General features: G+C 50.8%; 2 protein-coding genes across 3 annotated transcripts; one reads left to right on the forward strand and one right to left on the reverse strand.

Moving 5' to 3' along the window:
• Positions 1-247: 247 nt before the first annotated feature.
• AMER3 (APC membrane recruitment protein 3) lies at positions 248-16,220 on the reverse strand. 2 transcript variants are annotated; one of them, XM_055261847.2, is made up of 2 exons: positions 16,086-16,220; positions 248-9,566 (listed from the first exon to the last, which is right to left on the reverse strand). In XM_055261847.2, the coding sequence occupies exon 2, from the start codon at positions 9,545-9,547 to the stop codon at positions 6,962-6,964; it is 2,586 nt and encodes an 861-aa protein (XP_055117822.1). In that variant the 5' UTR covers positions 9,548-9,566; positions 16,086-16,220; the 3' UTR covers positions 248-6,961. The 2 variants fall into 2 exon arrangements, with proteins under 2 accessions (XP_055117822.1, XP_055117821.1); XM_055261846.2 differs by lacking the exon at positions 16,086-16,220 and adding an exon at positions 15,387-15,537.
• LOC129472155 (uncharacterized) lies at positions 9,709-23,933 on the forward strand. Its single transcript, XM_055261569.2, has 3 exons — positions 9,709-9,781; positions 15,275-16,077; positions 21,851-23,933. The coding sequence occupies exons 1-3, from the start codon at positions 9,709-9,711 to the stop codon at positions 22,082-22,084; spliced, it is 1,110 nt and encodes a 369-aa protein (XP_055117544.1). The 3' UTR covers positions 22,085-23,933.
• Positions 23,934-25,078: the final 1,145 nt, after the last annotated feature.

Consider the following 25,078-nt stretch of genomic DNA (forward strand, 5'->3'; position numbering starts at 1 on the left):
CATTTTTCAGAGGGGTCAAGAAAAGAAGCTGGTGTGTTCAGCTTTTTCTTGTTGAAGGATGAGAATGGCCACTTCCAAAGTCTTTACATGTAATAATAAAAAACAACATCTCCCCTCCCAAAGGCAGGGTGTGTGATGTTCGTATAGGCCTAGGGTCCAGGCATCCATGCCAGGGCCCCAAAACAGTGGTCAGTGGGTGGGAGGTGGAGGCAAGAGGCGCTCTTCATTAAAAAAAAGAAAATGCATCTTTTCTTTGACAAGTCAGTTTCATTTTTACAATCTTGAAGAGGACTTTAGTGGTAAACACTTCCGGGAATGAAGGAGTGAGTGCAGCATTATTTTAACAGCAAATGGGAACTAACTTGAATGTCTTTCAACAGGGGAGTGTTTAACTGCTCTCTCCAGGAGAGCAGCTGTGCAGAAGGATGGGGGAGCTGCCCACTGCGGTGCCTGCTAAGCTGGGGAGGATGTCCTGGGCAGTAAAAATTCATTAAAGTTCACGTGTTGTAAACTAAAAATAAAATCCTAAGCCCCGCACTGACTGAATGGAATCCCGCTTGGCCAAGGAGACCCCAGAAAACCCGTAAAATCTAAATTATCAGCCATGATGAGAAGGGAGGGCAGACACACCTCTTTATACCCCCTCCCTTTTGGAGTTTAGGTGCAACTGACCAGCATTAATGTTGAAACAGAAACCATAAAATTGACAGAAGAGACTTTTTTTTTTTTTTTGAGACAGGGTTGTTAGGTAACAGGGGTACCTTAATGGCGCCGGTTCCGGGTTCTTCTCCCCTCCTTGACCGGGCACTGTCTGAACCCGCCAAAGGCGGGCCAATCAGAAAGAAGCATCTCCCGTCTTCCCTTGGGCCCGCCCCGTGTAGGCCCAAGGGATATAAAACCCAGCACACCAGCAGCTCTCTCTCTTCTCTTCTTTCTCTGCTTGATACCTCCAATAAAGATCTCTTGGCTGCCACTGGTGTCGTCTCTGACTAGCCTGTCGCCCTTCAAGGGTCTCACTCTGTCCCCCAGGCTGGAGTGCAGTGGCATGATCATGGCTCATTGCAGCCTCAACCTCCTGGGCTCAAGTGATCCTCCCACCTCAGCCTCCCAAGTAGCTGGGACTACAGGTGAGAGCCACCATGCCTGGCTAATTTTTGCATTTTTTGTAGAGATGGGGTTTCACCACATTGTCCAGGCTGGTCTCAAACTCCTGGACTCAAGCAATCTTCCTGCCTTGGCCTCAAAAAATGCTAGAATTACAGGTGTGAACCACTGCACCAGCCAAAACAGACTCTTTGGGTCAATAAGATGCCAAATTATAAGCAAGACCTAAGGCCATGCAAGGCCAGGGTTAAGTCAGCCTGCAGGCCAGCAATCTTGCTACATAGATAGCATTCTTACCTGAACTGAAAACTTCCTTTCTACTGACTCAGAGTTTTACACAGAGCCTGACTCCTTTCACCAATTGCAAATTAAAGAATCTCTAAAGCCACCTATAACCTGTAAGCCCTCCCTCCCACTTCAAGACATCCTACCTTTTTGGGCTGGACCAATGTATACTTCCCTGATTGATTTATATCTTTCCCCCCCCCACTTTTTTTCATGTTTTATTATTTTACGTAGATTTTTCAGGCAAGTATGATTTATGTCTTTGCCTGTAACCACTGCCTCCCTAAAATGCATAAAACTAAACTGTAATCCGACTGCTTTGGGCCCACTGACTCCAGACTTCTTGGGTCTGTGTTTTCCTGGGCCCGCAGTCACTCATATTGGCTCAGGATAAGCCTCTTGAAGATATTCCACAGAATATGGTTTCTCCGTTAACAGTATGTATGTCACAGGAATACAAAGAGTCTGATGACTCCCACCAGGGCTGGAGAAAAGGAGGGAAGGGGCCTGTGCACTGGGGCTGTTTGGATTGGGTGTGGTCACTGTTGTAAAAAGACAATCCCAGGCGGCCCTGGCTCTGGACTGAGCTCCTGCCCCAGATCCCAACAGACCAGACCAAACGCCAACACAATCACTCGTGCTAAATGCCACATCACCAAACTGAAACTTTAAGCAGATAGATTCCAAAACAGACCAATTTTTCCTGGAAATGAGAGATTCCAGTCTCCCAGCGTCTATGTGGTAAGCAAGCCTCTCTGCTTCAGCCCTTACAGTGCAGTCACCTGAAGTAGCCTGCTGTTAACTGATCAGCTTCTTTCCTGTTACTGTTTTTTTGCCCCCACCTTACAAAACCCAGTGTTCTGTCATTGCCTGGAGCAGCTCTCATTCTGTTTTGTAGAATGGAGGCTGCCACATTCACCAATAACAAATAAAAGCCAATTAGATCTGTAATGAAATTTGTTGCAATTTTGCCTTCTGTCAGAGTGGATTAATTTTGTAACAACAGAGGGCTGAGGGAGGAAGGATGGAGATTCCACTTTCGCTGTTTCCCTGCTGTGCCTTCTGAGTTTTGTATCCTGTGTATTTATTCCCATTCCAGAAAATAAAATAAAATAGGAAACCAAGAAAGACATGAAGCATCCTGGGATGTGGTCTGCAGTCTCTCCCTGCCTGTGCTGGCCTTTGCCCCTTCTCCTTTTCAGCGCCTCCTGCCCGTCCTCCCTGTCCTTCTCCCTGTCCTCCCTCTCTCTCTCCTGGCCCTACCCAATGTTGCCAGCTTCCCAGCACAACGTGGCAGGTTGGAAGCCCCAGTGCACAGCCCCTGGGCAAACCCCTTTTCTGAAACCTGTGGGACTCTGGGAGCCTGGGCGAGCCACTCAAGCTCTGTGGGACAGCTGTGAGCTTAGGGCAACTGGACTGACTTCTCAGGATTTTATTTCACGTGGGGAAATCTGCTGTCACCTCTACAGCCACGTGTGGACGAGAGGGCTGGAAATGACCAAGGAGGTCTGAACATGCCCAGCCAGCCTCTTCTGCTCCCAGCACTGGGCTAGGCACGTGTTCCGGGAGCTGGGCTTGAAGTTCCCTTCTTTATCCACAGTGGGTCACCCTGAGGCCTGCAGGGAAAGACAAGCTGAGGGTGGGGTGCAGAAAGAGAGAGGTCACCCTGAGGGAGCTCACACTGCCTGCTCCATCCTCCAGCAGGGTTCCTAGCAGGCCACTCCTGGGACCCCAGCCCCAGATGCCGAATTTGAATGTGGGGTTCTGGGGTTGTCTATAGTGCCCCCAAGTGGAGAGCCGAGGCCAGCAGGTCCTCCCAGGAGGCATGGCCCTGCAGCCGGGTCATTGTAGACCACGCCTCCACATGGCCTGGGTCCTGGGCACCCATTGCCCCTCTCTGGACCCCAGGCCCTCCTGACCACTCCCTGACCCCCTGGATTCCTGCCCTTTCCAGCGCCCTTGGGCCTGGCTGGGCTGTCCATCACCACGAGTCACCGCATCACAGCATAGCACAAGGGAGTGTTCTGTCTCTGCCAGGGGGGAGGCGGCTAGCACTCAGGCCAGAGTCACCCTTCAGACACAAGGCTCATGGTCAACAAGAAATCAGAAAAGCACGCACAACCTTTTGACACTTCATTCTTTCAACAAGGATTTACGGAGCGGCTACTCCCTCAGGTGCAGCACAAAGCCCCGGGCTGGGGTTGAGTCACGGCAGCCTCCCCCGGGTGCTCAGCCTGCTGGAGGGGCACTTGTGGCTGGCACCCAAGGGTGCTCTGACATCTGGAGCCTGAAAGCAGAAAGGGCTGAGGGCTCTGAGTGGGGACTTCACTGCAGGAGCTCAGTGAGGGGTTCTGGAGCCTGAGGAAGAGCAGGGCCTTTGGAGCTGGGACGGGACAAAACCCATCACCTCACACACTAACTGTGGGCAAGTCACACCAGCACCCTGTGCCTCCGTGTCCAGGTCTGAAAAATGGGGCTGACAACTGCATTGAGGTTGATGCAAGGATCAGGTAAGTGAATCTAGGAAACTTGCCCCCAGCTCGGCTCGGTGATGCTGCTGTGGTCCTGTGTGTGAGTCTTGGGAGGAGGGCTCAGATGTGGCTCCACAGGGGCTCCAGGTCTGGACGGGCCTGGTCAGAAGCCTTGCTGCACATTTTGGAACCTGTGACTTCCAGCCTGTGTCCTGCTCCCAGCAGGCCTCAGGGAGCGCTGGTGAGATAGGGCCACCAGAGACCAAGCGTCAGGCAGTCAGGAGAGGCACTGACCAGCGTTCCCTGGTGGGAGGGCCACCCTCAGCTGCGGATCCTGTGCTGCCTTCTTCTCGAGCCAGGGCAGCACAACTCACGCTCCTCTTGGTAGGAGCTCTGCATGAGATGGGATTTCCCTAGCAGTTTGCCTGCAACCTGACTGACCCCTTTTCCTGTGCTGGTCTTTCCTCCAGAAGCCCATTTCGCGGCTGCCTGTGGAGCCCCATCCTGGCATCTTGCTGAGGCGTGCTGGTTGAGTTAGAAGCTAATCTTGGAGAATGTGGATGGCCCATCTGTCCCTGCACCTGCTGGCCTGACAGTGGCCCAGGACAGACACCTGTCCCTCCTACAGTCACCAGCCACCTTCTCCCTTCATGGTTCTGAATGTCGGGGTGCTGCACATGTGTTGTGACATTTTGGGGAGTGAGGTCCACAGCCCCATTCGAAGTTTTCCTGAAGGGGAATGGCGATCTGACAGCGTGGAGGAAGCGGAGTCAAAAGCCTTTGTTACTTGCAGGCAGAGCCAAGGAGAATCCATTGGCTTCTTCCCAGAGAGCATTTGGCCATCCATGGCTCTAGTTAGAGAGTGCAAGCAGAGGGAAATCATTGTTTGTAGGGGATGATTCATGACAAATAATCTAGCACTGCCCATCAACAAGGGTGGGAGGGTCCAGCCAGCCCTGGCAGGGCTGCACAGGGATGCATGATGCTGCCTGGCTCACTCCTGTCATCCAGCACTTTGGGAGGCTGAGATTTTGAGACATTTTAGCTGAGGCAACATGGCGAAAACCCGTCTCTACAAAAAAATAGAAAAATTAGCCAGGCACACCTGTAGTCCCAGCTACTTGGGAGGTTGAGGTGGGAGGATTGCTTGAGCCCAGGAGGTAGAGGCTGCAGTGAGCCAAGACCGTGCCACTGCACTCCAGCCTGGGCAACAAAGTGAGACTCTGTCTCAAAAAAAAAAAAAAAAAAAAAAAGCAGCAGATGCTGGTGCCATGCCTCTACAGCCTGCAGAATCATAAGCCAAATAAACTTCTTTATAGCAGCACAAAACAGAGTTATCCTTTATAGCAACATAAAGTTATCCTTCATAGCAACACAAAACAGAGTAATACAATGTTCCTGAGGGGACGCCCTTCAGGCCCTCAGCATGTTGTAGCCACCTGTCCTGGGGCAGCGAGTAAGCCAGACTGGGGCCAGATTGAGGTCGGTCAGTGGGCCCTCCTAAGGTCGGCTCCCCCATCCGTCTCCCACCCTGAGCCTCACAGTCCTCACACAAGTTTGGATCATTATTCTGAAAGACATAGTCCCAAACACTGGTCCCCAACATTGAAATATTGAAAGACGCAAATCTCCAAAGTTTCAAATCCCTAACATCTACAGTCTTGAAAATAATAATCCCAGGATAGTTGCATCATGTTAGGTGGAGCTACTGCCTTGCTTGGGGCTTTATCTGGAGACTGAGAATGGTTTAAGGGGATGCGGATGGATGCCAAGTTGACAAGGGGTGGACCTGTGGACTTCATTTTGGGTGTGAACTCTACTGGGTTAAGTGATACCTAGAGATCTGGGAGATCATTATTTTGGGCATGCCTGTGAGGTGTTTCCAGAGATTAGTGTGTGAGTCTGAGGGGCCTAGGTGGGGAAGATCCACCCTCAGTGTTGCTGGGCAGCATTCAATCTGCTGAGGCCCAGGGAGAACAAATACAGAAGGCTAATTGGTCTCTCTCTGAGAGCTGGGACAGGCTTTTCTTCCACTGCCTTGACATCAGAGCTTCAAGCTCACTGGCCTTTGGACTCTGGGACTTACACCCATGGCCCTCCTGGGTCCTGAGGCTTTCATCCCGAGCCACCCTGCCGGCATCCCAGGTTGACTGCGCGTGTAAGCATTGTGCGTGTGTATAAAAACGTCAAAACTTCCTCAATAAATGAAGAGATGTAATTTGTGTACATCTGCAATTGTGAGAGATGAAAGTTCTTGCCATCTCCGCTCTTTGGGCAACTGTGTGTGTGGTGGTGACGCATCATAGATTGACTTCATCAAAAGACTTAGGTTGTTGGTCATGATATGACTGCAGATATAAAGCCAGGTGCACACAATTACCAAGCATAGTGACATGCATGTATACATTTCCCATTTTGACCTGTTTCTTTATGAATATAGTTTGTCTGCTAATAACTCACACCCATGTAACTGTCAGTATACCTGAGTGTTTATGCTTCCAAAAATATCTATCATTGCCTATTTTATTGGGTAAAGTGGCTGATGATGTGTTCTGTTGTGTTTTTATGTTTCTCAAATAAATCCTTTTAAAATGTAAGTATCTTTTAAAAAATTAAAAAAAAATTTCCCAGAATTATATTTCCAGGATTTAGATCTTTCGGGATTGCGATTTTCGGATTTTAGAGTATAGTAATTTTAATATTTTGGATTCTCAACACTTGGGACTATGGCATTTGGGATTGTGTCTTTTGGGATTCCCACACATCCCAGGCAGACTCACTGGCTCTCTGCTTTCCAATTACAATGTGCAGCTCTTTCTCCCCATCAGTTTCAAGCCCTAGCCCCTCTCTCCAGCCCCTGCATGAGGAGCAGCTAGGCGGTTGCAGCTTCGCACTGTCTTTGGCGGTGGGCTGCCTGAGCTGGTGGGTTCAGACAAGGATGCCTCCACATGAACATGCTACCCTCTGCATGCCTGAGTCCTGCCACCCCCCACCCCCAACACAGTCCCCACATCAGGGACAAAAGATAGAGATTTGAGTCCTAGGCTCTCCTGAAAGTGGTCATGAAGACACATGCAGTTCCTGGTGCGTATGAGCCTGTCCTACAGATGGGGCTCAGCCATGGCTGGCCCGAAGGCCCCCACTTCTGGCTGGCCACAGAGGAGGACTTCACGGGCCAGGAGGCTACAGCGGCATTCTGGGGCACTTGCAGAGACCCCCACTTCCTGCTGGCTGTTCAAAGTGAGGCCCAGGCTTTCTGGATGGTGGCCCTGGGAACTCTGCCGGGCAGCAGGGGCTGAGAGGGGCTCAGAGTCCAGCTGGCTGCCGTGTGCCACCTGCTTCACAGCCTCTGTGCTGAGCTGCAGGGGCTGGTCCTCCACAGAGGCCCAGGCCTGGACACCTAGCCCGGTGGGCTCCACCCTGAGCCAGCTCAGGTCCTGGACACGATCTCGACACCTCTGGTCCTGTGTGCTGGCCGAGTAGGGCAGGCCATGGACAGTGGTCATGCTGGGGGAGCTGCTGGACTGTTTCTGCTCCAGCACGTCAGGGCCCCTGGCCCGGCACTGCCCAAAGAGCCCACTGCCCATGTCTTGCCTTAGAGGCCATGGAGCCGGGGGCTGGTCATTTGAGTTGATCTTCAGGGCTGCCACATGGGCCACACAGCCTGCCAGCATGGGCTCTGCATCCAGAGTGTCACCCCCATGAGCCAGCCTCCAGGGGCCTCGGAAACACCCCAGGACCCGTGGTGGCCCAGGCTCCTTCTGGGAGCAGGGCCAGGCAGAAGGGACTGGGGCCTTGTTTTTACTGGAAGTATCTGTTGTCCAAGTGGCTGCAGACTCCACAGAGGAGAACAAGACTTCAGAGTGACCTCGTGTCTCTTCCTCTCGAGAGGCATCCCTGGACAGTGTGCCAGTCCCTTGTGTGGCCCCCCCGAGGGCCTTGCTCTCTCCGGCGAGCAGGCCTGTGGTGCCCGGGTGTGCCCACAGCTCCTGCCTGCTGGGTGCTGAGCAAACTGTTGCCCCCCCTGCATCTGAGATCAGGCCCTCCCTGCCCCCCAGCTTCTCTGTGGGTGCCCTGGGGGCTCCCTGGGGACCAGGTGGAGCTGCAGGCTGCCCAGGGGTGGGTGGGGCACGGGGCGTGGGGCCTCGGCGCAGCCAGCTGACAATGCCCATGGTGATGGCAAGCTCAGTGTCACACAGCTTCAGCAGGCACTCCTTGCCCTTCCAGGAGCTCTGTAGGAAGCCCTGGCTGAGGAGGTCGGGGCCTGGTGCCGGGGCCAAGTTCTCCTCGGCCCCCACTCGGAAGCTGCATATGGACAGTGGCGTCCCCAGGGCTGGCCCTGACAGACTCTCAGACACGCACAGGTCATCATCTGGGCTGGGGCCAACAGGACCCTCGCTGGGGTCGTGGAAGAGCTCATAGAGGGCGTCCCCACTGTAGCTGTCCCGTGGGAAGGTGGCAGCAGGAGTGCCTGGGCTCTCAGCTTCCTTCTTGTCCTCCTCAAGGCCTGGCGAGAAGGAATCATAGTAGCCCTCGTCACTTGTGGACACAGATTCGGGCTGCTCGCTCTTGGGGGTACCTGTGTCGACGGAGCTGGCTTTGGAGCCACTGCGAGGGTCCCTGCAGGGGCAGAGGGGCAGCTCAGCGAGCCCAGCTGTGTCCAGCCGGGGTTGGTCCCTGTCTGTCCCCTGGGGGCCTGAAAGCCACGGGCCTAGCAGGGCACGCTGCTGCTGACGCACTGAGCGATTCACACTGTCCCAGAACCTGATGAAGTCAGAGGCTTCATTCTGGGCGGGTGAGGCCAGCTGCTCCACACTGCCCTGGAGAGGACCCCTGGGAACCTTGCTCTCCAGGCCCTGAGCAGCCTCAGTTGGGCTCTCCGGGCCCTCATTCAGCTCCAGGGACGGCACCGAGCTTTCATCTGCAAAGACCTCCCCACAACCCGTGAGCGAGTCGAAGCTCTGGAGTGAGGCCACGTCCTCACACAGGGCCCTGCAGAGACCAAAGGATGCATCGGCCAGGAGCTCACTGTCCGACAGGTCCTGGCACAGGCTGTCCAGCCCCAGCACCTCACCTGTGGGGAGGAAGGCTTTGCTTCGCCGCCCCCCAGGGTCTGACGGGTCCCCTGGGGAGGGCAGGCTTTTCCCCTCGGCCGCCAGCGAGGCCAAGTCCTCAGTCTTGTTTCTGCGAATGTGGAATAGGTTCCGAAAGCACTTCTTGGGCCTTTTCAGGGAAATCCTCTTCCTCGGGATGCTCTTGGCCACAGCCGGCACGAAGGGCATCTGGGGCACAAAGTGGCGGTAGTCGATCATGCGCCGGCTGCCCGGGGAGCCCGGGAAGCTTGCACTGCCCACCAGCTGCCCTGTGGCAGCCGTCGCCCTGCCTGCCCCAGACATGCTGTCGTGAGTCTTGCTCTTTCGCACCGGTTTGAAGGTGGCTCCGCAGAGGGCTGCGGGTCCCCCTTTGGGGTCCAGCTGTGCCCCTTTGTTGGGGCATCTGTCGTATTCTTGGGCACTGGGGCTGGCTTGGGGGCCCTTCTCACTGTGGGGCCTCTGTTGCCCTCCTGGCAGGACTGACCAGGGGCCTGCCCCCTCCCTGGCTGCAGCCACGGCTGCTGGGTCTGGGGGTTTCTCGTGGGAAACCTGCAGGCTGGACTTGATGAAGGTCTTTCCTCTCTTCAGCTCCATGCTGCCAGTGCCCCGGCTGCTGTGGAGGAAAGCAGGAGGCACTCAGTATCATAGACGGGAGGGCCCTGGGCTCTGGAAGACCCTGCCTACCCCTCTCACACAGCTCACTCTCTGCAGGGGCCTCTGTCCCAGGAGATCCTCCTTGCAGGTGGGGGAGAAAGATGGGAGCAGCCCTGACGGCACGCAGTAGGAGCCAAAATGAGAGCTGCCTGGGGCCTGGTGACTGCTGCACCCGTGAGTGCTTGACTCTCCCAATCCCCCTTTTAGCTTATTTGGCCCATTCAGACTCCCGTGTTCTGTGTAGAGTGCCCAGCATTCTACAAACAGCTCCTTAGTGTATCTGTAGCATGTCCTTAGGAGTGGGTGTCATGGCCCTTCTGAGTGGATGGGCAGAGGATCCAATTACGGCAGTGGCCTCCTTCATCAGGCAGCTAAAGGGACGCCCACGCCTGCCTGCTTCCTGGGCTGAAGGCAGTTGGCCCTCAGCTGGGGCTATGGGGGTGTGCATATTGCAAACTCCAGGACTGTGTGCCTGTGCAGGGAGGCAAGACTCCATCTACAGAGGCCATCAGGGAAGACACAGCCAGGCACCTCACAGTGCAGGCAGAGCATGGACAGAGAGGAACCAGGGCATCATGGTGGGAGGTGAGCATAAGACACAGGGTGGGCAGGCAGAGCTGCAAGGGTAGGCAGCCACCACCTTTTGTGCAATCACCGAGACATACTGACGCCTGCAGTGCCATGAAGAGAAGGTTTCTGATGCCTGGTCTGAGTTCAATGGGAAAGGGTCCTGGGATCTGCCCTGGGCATGGAGGTGGACAGGTGGCAGCAGTGCTAGCCAATTGACTGTCCCGGCCCAGTTAGGGCATCCGGCCTTACACTGAGATCAGTGGGGAGCTACAGCCATCTTCCCATGGGTGGGTAGAAGCAGGGACTTTAATGAAGTTGGCGGTCTAGGGCCACGCACCTGACCTCCAAGTGGAGGACAGAAAAAATGAATTGTGAGCAGAGAAGATTGCCAGAGGCAGTCCAAATGGACTGAGGATGGTGAGCAAGGCAGATGGAGGCTGCAGGGGTAATGTAGGGTCTTCCAAAGGGAAGAATGCCAGGGTTCACCAACAGCAGGGAGAGAGAAGCGGGCAGGGAGTTCTGAAGGCCAAAGCTTGGATCTACACCAACCACGTGGGACAGCTCGAGGAGGGAAATGAGGGGAGGAGGAGGGAGGTGAGCCAAGGTGAAAGAAGAGCTAGGGTTTAGTTTTAAACATGCTGCCTTGGGGTGTGTTGTGGAGACCTTCAGTACCCAGGAAGAGAGAGCAGACTGAGCCCCACCTCTCTGTTCCCCTCACCATGTCCTCATGGCCCTGGACTCAGCCTGCTCCTTTCACCCAAAACACCTCTGTCTGCCAGGGTCTCCACTTTTCTTGGTAGTGAGTGGCCTGACAGTCAGTCGTCTGTCAGTCTGGCCAGGGAGAGACTGCGGCTGGCTCCTTCGCCTCTCCATAAGGACTACCCGGAGGCAGCCCTGCACTCAGCTCCCAGCTCCTGGCTGTGAGGAAGCCTGCAGCAGGCACGAACATGACCTGGGGCTCCGTCAGCCGGTGTGCCTTTCACACCCCACCCCAAGTAAGCTTTGCAGCTACCTGCCAGAGACCCTGAAATGCTTCTTCATGAGGACCCAGTGGGGCGAGGGACTGCCTCATAGCCTAGTGGGCACGTTGAGGCCAAGAAGATGGGAAGGGGTAGAAGAGCTGGCACTGCAGGGGCTGGCAGGGGCAAGCCGACCAGCCTCCACCCGCTCCCACCCAAGGGAAGTGCTTCCTCCCCTTGGAGGAAGCACCTCAGACTTTTGGTTGGAGGATGGGAAGTAGTAGGCACCATGCCAGGAGAGCCACAGAACCTGGGCTGGGCTCCGGCTGCAGCTCAGCTGTTGCTGGTGACACCCTGGACAGAGGGAGAGTGCCCTGAGCAGCCACACTGGCTTTTCTGCCTCATGCCAGATGGTGCATGCCTAAGCCTTTCCCACCCTGCACCTGCAGACTTTCCACTCTGCACAATCCTTTGCAGCCGTGATAAGGCCTCCGCAGCTCTGCTGGGCTTTGCTGCGCACAGCACAGGGCTTACTCTCCAAGCTGTGGCTCAGATGACCCTGGCTGGAGTCTTGGTTACACCCACCTAACCAGGCGGACAGCTTGGCCCATAACTGTATGAGGGGCAAACTATTGTAACCCCCATTTTACAAAGGATAAATTCAGATTCAGAAAAATCAATGAACTGACCCAAGTCACACAGGTGTTAAGTGACACAGTTGGGATCTGCACCCACGTCTATCTGATTCTGAACCTGACAGTCTATAAACCAACAGCTCAGACTCTTTTGTGGGAAATCTCAAAGTAGAATAATAAATGTGTTTTCATGAAAAATATTGTAAAACACAATGGAAGTGAAGATTAAAAGCAAGAAGAGTAGCTCATACAGATTTAGAAAAATTATAATTGAAGGTAATAATAATTCCTATGGCAGGAAACTTTGGAAATATTCATTATGAGATCTCTATTTCCCTTATTCTTTTCTATGTTTTGGAAAAATCTTTTGATTGACATTCTGTTGGAAATAACTTCAGCCAGGCACAGCAAGGATTATTTCACTGGGTGTAGAATTTTGCAACTGCAAGAACAAAAATGTTTTATTTGATATAGACGTCTATAAATAAAACTACCAGTTTCTCAGTTCTCATAACAGTCAACTGATTTAAAATCAGGAACAGTTGGAAATTTCATTCCACTCTGAACTTGAAAATGATCCTTTAAAATAGCTGTCATTGCTATAGATGGCCGGACTCAGTGACACTAACAATGCCAAGCCCATCTCCTGAGTTTATTGAGCACTTTGCGTAGAGACAGGACAATAAGCGTAGGATACAGAATGAGGAACCAGAAGCTTAGCAATACTGGAGTATCCCATGAACTCTAGTCTGTGTTCGGTCCTGTCCAAATCCATATTAAAATGTTTTATCGGAACCTGTCTCTTTGGAAATGTGTGACCTATGATGGGGGTGGGAACTCCCTGGGTGGTTGGAGGGCCCACTGTTTGGCTGGAGGCTGGCTGAGAAGTCAACTCCTGTGACAATTCTCTGGGGCAGAATGGGATTTATGTGGACAGCCAGATGCTGGCCTTGTCACTGCCTGAGGGCAGAGGCCAAATGTGTCCAGGCTCTCAGTTGCAAAAATGCACACTGTTTTGTAACCCTGTGGCTATAGACCCCTGTCAGTGGAACCCCAGCAAGAAACATGACAGGTCCACTCCCACAAGTGCCACATCCCTCCCCCAAGGAGGGTTCAGACCCATCCCTACCCTTCGGGTGCCTTCTTGTCTGCAGGGCTCAGCAACCACCAACTATTAATTTTGGTGGTTGGTTGCACTCCCCAACGAGATTGAAAATTCTTTAAGGTCCAGGACTCCAACTATAGTAGGCGGTGAGCTATTACTTAATTAAATGAACTATTTTATATTTGAGACATCTTAGTCAAATGTTTACACCTAAGTTCCCTAAACAGAATGCAGAGTCTGAGATTTTAATTCTGTGATACAGTTTATGTGAATCATTTTCTTCCCTCCCTCCCTCCCTCCCTCCCTCCCTCCCTCCTTCCTTCCTTCCTTCCTTTCCTCCCTCCCTCCCTCCATCCTTCTTTCTCCTTCCTTCTTTCTTTTCTTTCTTTCCTCTCTCTCTCTCTCTCTCTCTCCCCTTCTTTCCTTCTTTCTTTTCTTACTCTGTTGCCCAAGCTGGAGTGCAGTGGTGTGATCTCAGCTCACTGCAACCTCCGCCTCCTGCATTCAAGCGATTCCCCTGCTTCAGCCTCCTGAATAGCTGGGACTACAGGCACGCACCACCATGCCCAGCTAATTTTTTTTTTCTTAATTTTAGTAGAGATAGGGTTCCATCACGTTGGCCAGGATGGTGGCTTTTTTTTTTTTTTTTTTTTTTTTTTTTTTGACGGAATCTCACTCTGTCGCCCAGGCTGGAGTGCAGTGGCGTGATCTCGGCTCACTGCAAGCTCCACCTTCCGGGTTCACGCCATTCTCCTTCCTCAGCCTCCTGAATAGCTGGGACTACAGGGCCCACCACCACACCCGGCTAATTTTTTTTGTACTTTTAGTAGAGATGGGGTTTCACCGTGTTAGCCAAGATGGTCTTGATCTCCTGACCTCATGATCCACCTGCCTCAGCCTCCCAAAGTGCTGGGATTACAGGCGTGAGCCACCGCGCCCGGCCGGCCAGGATGGTCTTGATCTCCTGACCTCCTGACCCTCCCACCTTGGCCTCCCAAAGTACCAGGATTACAGGCATAAGCCACCACTCCCGGCCTATGTGCATCATTTTTTAAGACTGTTCAGTGACACCAGGGCCCTGGGCTGTCTTTCATCTCTAAGACGAACTTGCAAGTTCCATGGGAACAGGGACCACACAATGTATTTACTTAATCAATTCTGTTACAGGGATGTGATATTTAAACCAAACCTTAAAAGACAGAAGAGGACAGCCAGGCAAAATACACTGGACACATATTCCAGGCAGAGAGAACACCCTTCAGAAAGGCCCCGAGGAGCAAGAGAAGTAGAATATTTAAAGATCTGAAAGCGGCTCAAGTGGCCAGAGCAGCAAGCCAGAGGGATGAGGCCTGGAGATGGGCTGTGCACACCACACCCGGCCTGAGGTCTCAGCGAGGGCCGTGCTTTTATCTGCAAGCCAGGGGGAGCCAGCCTTCCAGGGCGAGTGACAGGGGCCAATTCTCACTTTCAAAGATGCAGGTGAAAATGGACAGCGGAAACGCAGAGGCAAGTTAGGAGCCCAAGCAGGGGTTAGCGGAGAGAAGGTGGTGGCAGAAACTCCTGTGTCTGTGCACCTCCCATCACAGTGTTTTACACGGCACACACAGGCATGAATTTATTGCAAATTGGGCAAATGAAGTTATTCTACTGGTTGCTTTTTCTACATGGCCAACTCAGGCTTAGCTGCCCAGGTTTTTCTTTTTCCTTTGAGAAGGTAATTCTGTGCCTTTCTTTCCTTTCTTAACCTGAAAGTGTCTGGGTGTTTGATTTCATGGAGCAAAATAAAAACCCTGGAGGAATACACATGCCACAGAAACGCCTTGAGACAAAAAAACGTTTGGCTAATAGTTTTCGTGTTTTCTATGCCTTCCCCGGTATGCAGGAAAGTCACAGCAGTGTGATACAAAGGACTGTATGGTGATAAAAAAGCGCAGGCCCAGGGACCTCTGGAAACTGGGCTGGTGGCAGAGCTATGGGGCAATAGCGTTCTCGGTAGTAGGCTGCCTTGTCATGGGAGGGCTGGAGTGAGGGCCACTGTGGGGAGGGAAAGCGACTGTGCTCTGGGGTGGGGGTGGGAATGGGGAATAAAGCAGAAATAGAATCTGCGGTGAGAGCACCACCAAGCCACCCAACCCCCACACTGGGGAGACAAAGGGCCCTCTGGGGAGGGAAGGTCCTGGCCCACCTCCTTGGAGGGCGCCTCTGGGCGGTGCTGGCCTGCTCAGGGGCAAAGAGATGGGCCTCACAGCCGTATTGGCTCTCCCTCAGCTCCTGCATCCGCCGGCGGAGGATTTCTCCGCTTCCCTAGCCCAGACCTAAAAGGGTCACCGCCCCCTAGGCCCCTGACTGCGCCGGGAACCGCTGGGTGGAGGGTGTCGACCCTGCTTCCTGCCCTCAGCCCCTCCATCGCGCCAGAGAACGCACCAAATTCCCCAATCCTCGCCCTCCCCCCCGGGGTCCACATCCGCGGGGCAGGACCGACGCAGCCTCTCGGGGCCTTGGCGACTTACCGCTGGGGGCCGGCAGTGCAGCAGGGTGCGGCCGCCACGGGCTCGGGCACCGCGTCGGAGCGCGAGCCGCGCTCAGCACCACGGTCAGCTCCCGGTGCCGCGCGCCGCGGCCGGGAGGGGGAGGCCCGGCGCCCGCACCCACCCGCCGCGGCTCCAGGGGCCCCGCGGGGTCGGGCAGGCGAGGGTTAAGCCGCCGGAGGCCGGCGGGAGGGGCGGGCCGGCGCTGGCGCGCAGGGGTGGCGAGGGGGCGCGCCGGCCGCGGTGGGGGCCGCTCCGCCAGGCTGCCGCCTCCCTGCGCCGCCGCTCGGGCCGCGCTCGGGTCGGCTTTGTTCGTATCGCCCCGTCTCTTTTTCTGGGTGTCTCTGCCTCCCACTCGGCCGCGGCTGTGCCTCCCTCAGGCGCAGTCGCCTCCCCTCGCCCCCGTGCGCACGGCGCCCCCGCCGCTGTCCCCTCTTCCGGGAGCGCACAGGTGTGGGAGCCCCTCCCCCTCGGCCCAGAGAGCCAGCCCTGCCCACCGCAACACTCTCGGAAGGGCTCGGCCACCCGGAGCCTCGTCACGAGTCCTACCCAGGATTCGGAGCGGGCCTGCAAGAAGGGGCAGGCCCGGCTGGGGTTGCAAGGCAGGGTCTTCCCTTGGAGAAGGGACCTGACTCTATTATTAAAGAGAACGAAAGAGGCACTTGCTCTACAGGTACTCACTGTGTGGGGTTTGCTGGTACTGTGCCCTGCCGCAGTCTTGGGGGAGGAGCAGAAATGCTGTGGGGACCCTCTCTCCGCAGAACTGAGGACGAGGGGTCTGCACCCGTGGTTCAGTGCCTGGGCCTGGGGTGGATTAAGTAACTCCAGGAAGGCTCAGGCTGCAGTGCCAGTAGTGTGGGGCGGGGGTGTGGCGGGTGGGCGGGAGCGCACAGTCGGTGCTGGAGAGAGGCTGATGCCAACAGGAGGCTCACGGCCGTGGTGTGCCCAGGCGGGGCAGGACGGGAGGACGCAGGAGTACCGGGTCCACGCTGAGGCCGAGGCTGAAGGGAGGGCAGAGCTCAGGTGGATAATGGAGGCCAGGTCTTTCCCTGAGCTTGGTGGGCTCCCTCCCAGTCACCTTGTCCGCGAACCCAGGACAGAGTCCCCTTGCTTTGGACTGGTTTGGTTTGCCATTTCCCTTGACATCGTCTTGCCCCAGAGCCAAGAGGCCCCTTCATCCTCCAGCCAAGACTTTCCCCACCCTTGGGTGACCTACCCTCTTGCATTTTTTAGATTTGAGCCCTCTTTCTATGCAGCTACTAACTCAACGTGACCCCAGAGGCCCCGTCGCCCATGTTGGTAGTCTTGACCTTTTTTGGCAGATCTTGGCTGTGGGAGTTCCCTGTCTTTCTCTTTGGTAGGACACAAGGCGGTTTCTGCCTCGTTGCCACATACACCCCAAGTCAGGGGTAGGACTGCCGCAGACCCCACAGTCCTCCTCTTGTTAAAATTAGTAAGCATAAGCCTTCCTTATTAGGCTCTACCCTCTTTTGCATTTAAGGATTTTTTAATGTGTCTTATAAAATCATATAATTGTGAGGATAATTACAGATTCAGCTTCTTCCAGTGAGTGATAATTGCTCATTTTCGACGCTCATATGGTCATCGTTCAGCCAGTGCAGACTGTTCCAACCCTTCTACTTTGTCATTTCAGAGAGTTTTCAAACACCCCTAACTTTTGGGTAACATGAAAATATATATTTAAAATTTTTTATTTCCCCAAGATGTGGGATCAGGTCTTCTCCAAGGACTCCTGGAAAAATCTTTTACACTAGGCTACCCAGTTCAGATACCACTGAATGATTTTTCTTAAATATTATTCTAATGTGAACTTACATTTTATTTTTACAATACACTGACTTACACGCCTGTAATCCCAGCACTTTGGGAGGTCGAGACGGGCGGATCACAAGGTCAGGAGATTGAAACCATCCTGGCCGGCCGGGCGCGGTGGCTCACGCCTGTAATCCCATCACTTTGGGAGGCCGAGGCGGGTGGATCACGAGGTCAGGAGATCAAGACCATCCTGGCTAATACGGCGAAACCCCGTCTCTAATAAAAGTACAAAAAAAATTAGCCGGGCATGGTGGCGGGCGCCTGTAGTCCCAGCTACTCAGGAGGCTGAGGCAGGAGAATGGCGTGAACCCGGGAGGTGGAGCTTGCAGTGAACAGAGATCGTGCCACTGCACTCCAGCCTGGGCAACAGAGCGAGACTCCGTCTCAAAACAAAAACAAAAACAACAAAAAAAACCGCAATACACTGACTTAGATTTCTCATCTGTGTTTTTGAGCAGTGGCTGTAAACCTTTTCTTTCCTGGAACTAGCTTCCTGGTCACTTGATTGTCCCCAGGGTCTCAGACCTTCTGGCCACACCACCCCTTGCTTTCTTGGCAGGCCAAAGAGTTGGCTATGGGCACAAATGAGTCGGCCGTCCACTGTGCCAGTCAGGTCAGCTGCATTTGTGGGGTACCATCAGACTTACTACTTTGAGCTGTTTCTTTTTCTTTTAAAATTTTCAATATTTAAAAACTTTTTTTCTTTCATATTATCTAAGCAGTGAACAGTTGGTTTCTTTTTCTTTTTTTTAAACAAATTTTATTTTATTTTTTTTTGAGATGGAGTTTCGCTCTTCTTGCCCAGGCTGGAGCTCAATGGTGCGGTCTTGGCTCACTGCAACCTCCGCCTCCCGGGTTCAAGCGATTCTCCTGCCTCAGCCTCCTGAGTAGCTGGGATTACAGGCATGCAGCACCACGCCTGGCTAATTTTGTATTTTTAGTAGAGACAGGGTTTCTCCATGTTGGTCAGGCTGGCCTCAAACTCCCAACCTCAGATGATCTTCCCTCCTCGGCCTCCCAAAGTTCTGGGATTACAGGCGTGAGCCACCACGCCGGGCTGGTTTCTTTTTCTTTATTGTGGTAAAATATACATAATATGAAATTTACCATTTACCCCTTTTTAAGTGTACAGTTCAGTGGCATTTACACTCACATTGTTGTGCAACCATCACCACAGTCTATTGCCAAAATATGTTCCTGACCCCAACAGAAATTCTGTACCCATTAAGCACTAAAACTCCTCATTCTCCTCTCCCTCTAGCTGCTGGGAACCACTGTTCTACTTTTCTCTGATTTTGACCACTCTAGGTACCTCATAGAGGTGGAATCATGCATTATCTGTCTTTTTGTGGCTGGCTTATTTCACTTAGCATAGTGTTTTCAGGGTGCATCCATGTTGTAGCATGTGTCAGAATATCCTTCCTTTTTAAGAGTGGATATTATTCCATTGTGTGTAGAGACCACATTTTGTTTATCCATTCATCTGTCAATGGACCCTTTGGGTTGCTCCACCTGTGGCTATTGTGAATAATGCTATTATAAGCAGCAATGTACAAATATCTGTTTAGGTTCCTGCTTTTGGTTCTTTGGAATATAAACCACGGAAGTGCCATATTGGAGTTGTATGGTTTCTATGTTTAATTTTTTGAGGAACTGTCCTACTGTTCTCCTCTATGTACAATTTTACATCCCACCAGCAATGTAGAGCATTTTTCCATATCCTCGCCAACATGTTGTTTTCTGTGTGTTTTTGTTTGTTTGTTGTTTGTTTATAAATAGTAGCCATCCATTAGGATGGCTGTGAAGTCGTATATCATTGTGGTTTTGACTTGTATTTTCCTAATGATTAGTGATATTGATCATCTTTTCATATGCTTATTGGCCATTTGTATATATTCTTTGGAGAAGTATCTATTCAAGTCCTTTCTCCATTTTTAATTAGATTGTTTGTCTTTATTGTTGAGTTCTAGGAGTTGTTTATATATCCTGGATGTTAATCCCCTACCCAGTAGATGATTTGCAAATATTTTCTCTCATTCTGTGGATTGCCGTGTCACTCCTGATGAATGGCTTTCATTAATTTTGATAAAGTCCAGGTTATCTATTTTGTGTATTATTTCTTGAACTTTTGGTGTCATATCAAATAAATCATTGCAAAATCCAATGTCACAAAGATTTTCTAGGTTTTCTTCTAAAAGTTTTATACTTTTAGCTCTTTGATCAATTTTTAGTTAATTTTTGTATGTGGCAGAAGGTAAGAGTCCAATTTCATTTTTTGATGTGACTATTCAGTTTTCCCAGCATAATTTGTTGAAAAGACTGTCGTTTCTCCATTGAATAGTCTTGGCATCCTTGTTGAAAATCATTTGACTAAATACCTGAGGGGTTGTTTCTGAGCTCTCTATCCTATTTTATTGGTCTGTATGTCTGTCTTTGTACCACACTGTTTTGATTACTGTAGCTTTGTCACAGTCTACTTTTGTAAGCATTCAAACCCATTTATTTATTTATTTATTTATTTATTTGAGATGGAGTCTCACTCTGTCACCCAGGCTAGAGTGCAGTGGCACAGTCTTGGCTCACTGCCAGCTCTGCCTCCCTGTTTCACGCCATTCTCCTGCCTCAGCCTCCCGAGTAGCTGGGACTACAGGCGACCACCACCATGCCCGGCTAATTTTCTGTATTTTTAGTAGAGATTTTCTGTATTTTTAGAGGGTTTCACTGAGTTAGCCAGGATGATCTCGATCTCTTGACCTCGTGATCTGCCTGCATCAGCCTCCCAAAGTGCTAGGATTACAGGCGTGAGCCACCGTGCCTGGCCCTAACCCTTTTATTTTAAAATTTTATGTCGAGGCTCTCTGGCTTAGCTATATTTCTTGTTTTTATCACTCTTATTAACAACCATGCCCTTAAACACTGGGAAAAAAATAATGAAATACAGTTTATTTGGCACAATCTCATTTAACCTATAAAAGTGCTTGGGGGCCAGGTGCAGTGGCTCACGCCTGTAATCCCAGCACTTTGGGAGGCTGAGGGCGGGTGGATCACCTGAGGTCAGGAGTTCGAGACCAGCCTGACCGATATGATGAAACCCCGTCTCTACTAAAAATACAAAAATTACCCGGGTGTGGTGGCATGTGCCTGTAATTCCAGCTACTCAGGAGGCTGGGACAGGAGAATCACTTGAACCTGGGAGGTGGAGGTTGCAGCAAGCTGATCGCGCCATTGCACTCCAGCCTGGTAAACAAGAGCAAAACTCTGTCTTAAAAAAAAGGCTTGGGTTAGCAAAATGATAGGGTCTGAAACTGGTTGGACCTGGGGATTGTCTACTCCAACAAGGGGGAGGGGGAGGGGCCTGAAAGAGCCCCTGGACAACAAGCATAGATTCCCAACCCCACCCACACTTGGCGTCCACAAGCATAAACTGTTTCCTGTCATGAAGAGAACTCACACAAACTCCCGCCTCTCCCTAATCCCTCCGTTAAAGCATTTGGCTCTGTTGGCCCATTTTTCCAGGATTTTATCATATTCTGTATTTCTTTCATGTCATCCCTGTGTCTATCCATCCATCCATTCATGCATCCATCCACATCCAGCAAGTATTTATTTGGTGACTGTGACATCCGAGGCACTGTACTTGGCATTGGGAATAAATCAGATTAAAAGCTCTACCTTCAAGGGGCTTAGATTTTGATTGAGGGAGATAGACAATAAGTAAAATAAATGTATAGTAAGTTGGTTATAAGCAAGATGGTTGGTTAGTTATGGAGAAAAATAAGGTCGCTAGGAGGCTGGGAAACCATTAGACACAGAAAACCTTGAGGATACTTATGATGGCATTGCTTATAATGCAGTCTAAAACAGAATCTGTTTTAGATAATGTTAGAAACATTATCAGTTTCTGGCCCCCAAACTGATAATGGTTAAATAAATTTTGGTTACATCCATGTAGTGGGGAATTATGCAGCCACTGAAAATATGTTGGACACCGTATTTTTTAAGCTGGGAAATGAAATGATATTCACGAAATGTTTCTAAATAAACGGCAGCATAGAAAAAATACATATAATCTGGTTTTAATTCTGTAAAATAAATATATTTAACAAAACAACTTGAAAATTTATACTAAAATATTTAAAAGATTGTATTTGGGTGGTGGAATTATGAGCAGCCTTGTGATTTTTTTCTAAGTTTTTATAAACCAACATGGTTAATATAAAAAACCTAAAAACACATATACAATACATACACACACACACACACACACACACACACACACACACACACACACACACACAGAATCATGTGCTATATAATGGCATTTTGGTCAATGACAGACTTAGTCCCATAAGATTATAAGGGAGTTGAAAAATTCCTATCTCCTGATGGCCAGGAGGTATAATATACCCTCCGTCTTCCTGAAAGCGCAAATGCCTTCACATACATTAACTTCCTTCCAGCTCTTCCTGATGTATTCCATGTAGTTTTTACCTATGATTCGAGTTACAATTTGCTTTTCTCTACTCGCATAATTGCTGTAATAATTGTCACAATCACTGTCATCTGCTTCTGCTTTGGGTCAAGTGACTGCTCTTCTTTCTTCTCAACAGTGTTGTGTGCATAGTGGATGTGCAGCCATCATTGGCTCATGTGTGAAGGAGCATACATTCCTGGAAAGTCTGAGCATGTCCATACACATCATCTCACTGGGAGCCTGCAGTCCACTGAAAGAAGAGGCAGACGCCTGCCCCAACTGCCCAGAGCCCTGCTGGCTGAGCGGATCCCTAATGTCCTTGGTTAAGCTCTCACCCTGCATGACTGTTTTCCTCAGAAGAAGGCACTAGTGGGGACACCTTTTCCTGGGGTCTCTATGCAGGGAATGGACTGGATGTGTACAGACCTGGCCACCATGCCTTTGGGGGCTGGTGTCACAGCCAGGCCATGACTCTAAAGAATGAGGTGGGCTGGGTGCGGTGGCTAACACCTGTAATCCCAGCACTTTGGGAGGCCTAGGTGAGGGATCCACTTTAAAGGTCAACTTTAAAGTGATTAAAGTGATCCACTTTAAAGGTCAGGAGTTTGAGACTAGCCTGGCCAACATGGTGAAACCCCGTCTCTACTAAAAATACAAAAAATTAGCTGGGTGTGGTGTCACATGCCTGTAGTCCCAGCTACTCAGGAGGCTGAGACAGGAGAACCGCTTGAATCCGGAAGGCGGAGGTTGCAGTGAGCCGAGATCGTGCCACTGCATGCCAGCCCGGGCAACAACGGCAATACTCTGTCAAAAAAAAAAAAAAAAAGAATGAGGTGGAAGGAGGGCTTCCTTAGGAAAAATGGCCTGCTGAGAGGGTGAGGGGTGCAGGTTGCTGCTGTGCCAGAGCGTGTCCTGTTTGGGTTCCCCCAGAAGCCGGCCCTGATGATGTGGGTGCTTACTAGTTTGGGATGTGATGGCAGGAAGCGCTAGCAGTGAGTGGGGCTGAGGCAGCGGATGGGGACGCTATCAGGCCATTTGCTCCTATCAGGGGCTGGCCCTCAGTCTCCCTGTGAGGCTCCAAGAGGCTATCTAGAGCATTCCTGAGTTATCCTCACCTGGGGAAAGGAAGTTGGGCCATATATTTAACATTCATCATGGGCCGAGGGCTGCTTTCAGAGGCTGTAAGCATCACGCACTCCTGGCCTATCCTGAGAACGAACTGAGGATGCTGCAATGCCCAGGAAAAGGTCTTAGCAGAGACACCTAACAACGTGAAAGGTCACTGGGTGGTTTGCTCATCTTCTGAAAAATACATACTTGTCATCGGTTATTTGCTGACCTTTTGTAAATGGTTGATCTTTTCTTTCTGTTGCTTCCAACTTCCCTGGTGACATGTCTATTGCAGATTTCTTTTTATTTATCCCTTTTTAGGGCCAACTGCTTCCTGGATCTGAGGCTTACCACCTTCAAATAATTGTAGAATATCTCAGGCTTTAGCTCTTCAAATTTTGCTTTTTCTTCATTTCTCTATTATTCCTTCTTGGAACCTAGTTATGTTAAATCTTCTCAATCTCCCTTCCATGACTCTCCCTGTTCAAAATACATTTTTAAATCTTTTTGATTTATTATTTGGTTGGATTCTGCATAATTTCTTTAGATATATCTTATATTTCCTCAGTTATTTTTTTGTGGCAGCTTTTCTGCTGTCCATTGAGTTTTTAACTTCAATTACTATATAATTCATTTTTAGAAGTGTTGTTTTTCTATCCATTCCCCCCTTCAAGTCTGCCTGTTAATTTTTATAGTGTCTTGTTAATTGTTCATATTTCTAAGTCTCTCTTTTATTTCTTTAAACCCTTTAAACTTACTTCACATTCTGTGTCTGATCTGAAGTCTGGGTCTGATTCTGCCTTTTCTCTTGGTTCTCTGTGATATTATTTCTCTGTGAGTTTTGACTTTTTTTTCACAGTAAGCTGATCAATTTCTTTGAACTTTATCTGTGGGAATTTCTTGAAGCTTTAGTTGGGATTGACTTCCTTCATTTGAATTCATTTCCTCTAGTTTTCTAGGGGCTCTACCCATCTGGCATCACTTTTTAAATTTAAAATTTATCCACTGGGCGCAGTGGCTCACGCCTGTAATCCCAGCACTTTGGGAGGCCAAGGCAGGAGGATCACCTGAGGTCAGGAGTTTGAGACCAGCCTGGTCAACATGGTGAAACACCATCTCTACTAAAAATACAAAAAATAGCTGGGCATGGTGGTGTATGCCTGTAATCCCAGCTACTCAGGAGGCTAGGGCAGGAGAATCTCTTGAGCCTGGGAGGCAGAGGTTGCAGTGAGCTGAGATCATGCCATTGCACTCCAGCCTGGGCAACAAGAATGAAACTCCGCCTCAAAAAAAAAAAAAAATCAAATTTTACGGTTGAGGATTTTTTCTGCTTTGGGATGCAAATCCACACAGTGACTGACTTATGCTCATAAAGTCTCAGCTGAGTTTCTCCTCCAGCCACTGTTCAACACAGGAAGGTTCCTTTGCGGACTCCTTCAATTCCCAAGGTTTACGTCCTTTTTCACATTTAGGTTCTGCTAAGGTTTGAATGTTTGTGTTCCCTCTCAAATTCCTCTTGAAATAATGTAATCTCCAGCGCAACAGTATGGAGAGGTGGGTCCCTGGGGAGATGATTAGGTCATGAAGGCCCCTTCACTGTGGGTGGGAAGGTGGCCTTTATCAAGGAGGCCTCCCACAGCATGTGACCCCCTTTGTCATTCTGTCCTTTTGGCTGTGTGAGGACACAGCATTTGTCCTCTCTGGAGGACGTGGAGAGACTGGGTCCTCACCAGACATCATACCTGCTGGTGCCCTCATTTTAGACTTCTGAGCCTCCAGAACTGTGAGAAATACATTTCTATTCCATATACCTTGCCCAGGCTGTGGTTTGTTGCTCTAGCAGCAAGAATGATCTAAGACAGTCTTCCAGCTCTATGCCAATGCCTCCTCCCAGACTCCTCACCCTGGGACCCTGTGTCCCCTCTCCAAGCCCCTCTCAGTGGTTTTGCAGATGCCCTTAGGGCAAAACTGATACTGACTCTCCAGGAATCCACGTTTCTCTTCATTTTTGGTCTTGATCAATGACTTATTTAAGGTGCATTTTCAATATTGAATCTTGCTATGTAAACTATTTTCAAGAGGAGGGTGGCTTAAAGTGTTTCCTACCATCCCTCAGAGATGGGGGGATGCACACTCGCTTTTCCCAGAACCTCTTTTCTCGCTCACAGTCAGCTGTCAGGAGCAGCACTGCACGTCAGGCTGAACAGAAATGAGCTCCCGATACCACATCCAGTGCAGTGTTCGGCTGTGATCA

The sequence above is a fragment of the Symphalangus syndactylus genome, chromosome 22, assembly GCF_028878055.3.
Source record: "Symphalangus syndactylus isolate Jambi chromosome 22, NHGRI_mSymSyn1-v2.1_pri, whole genome shotgun sequence".
In the NCBI taxonomy this organism is placed as follows: domain Eukaryota; kingdom Metazoa; phylum Chordata; class Mammalia; order Primates; family Hylobatidae; genus Symphalangus; species Symphalangus syndactylus.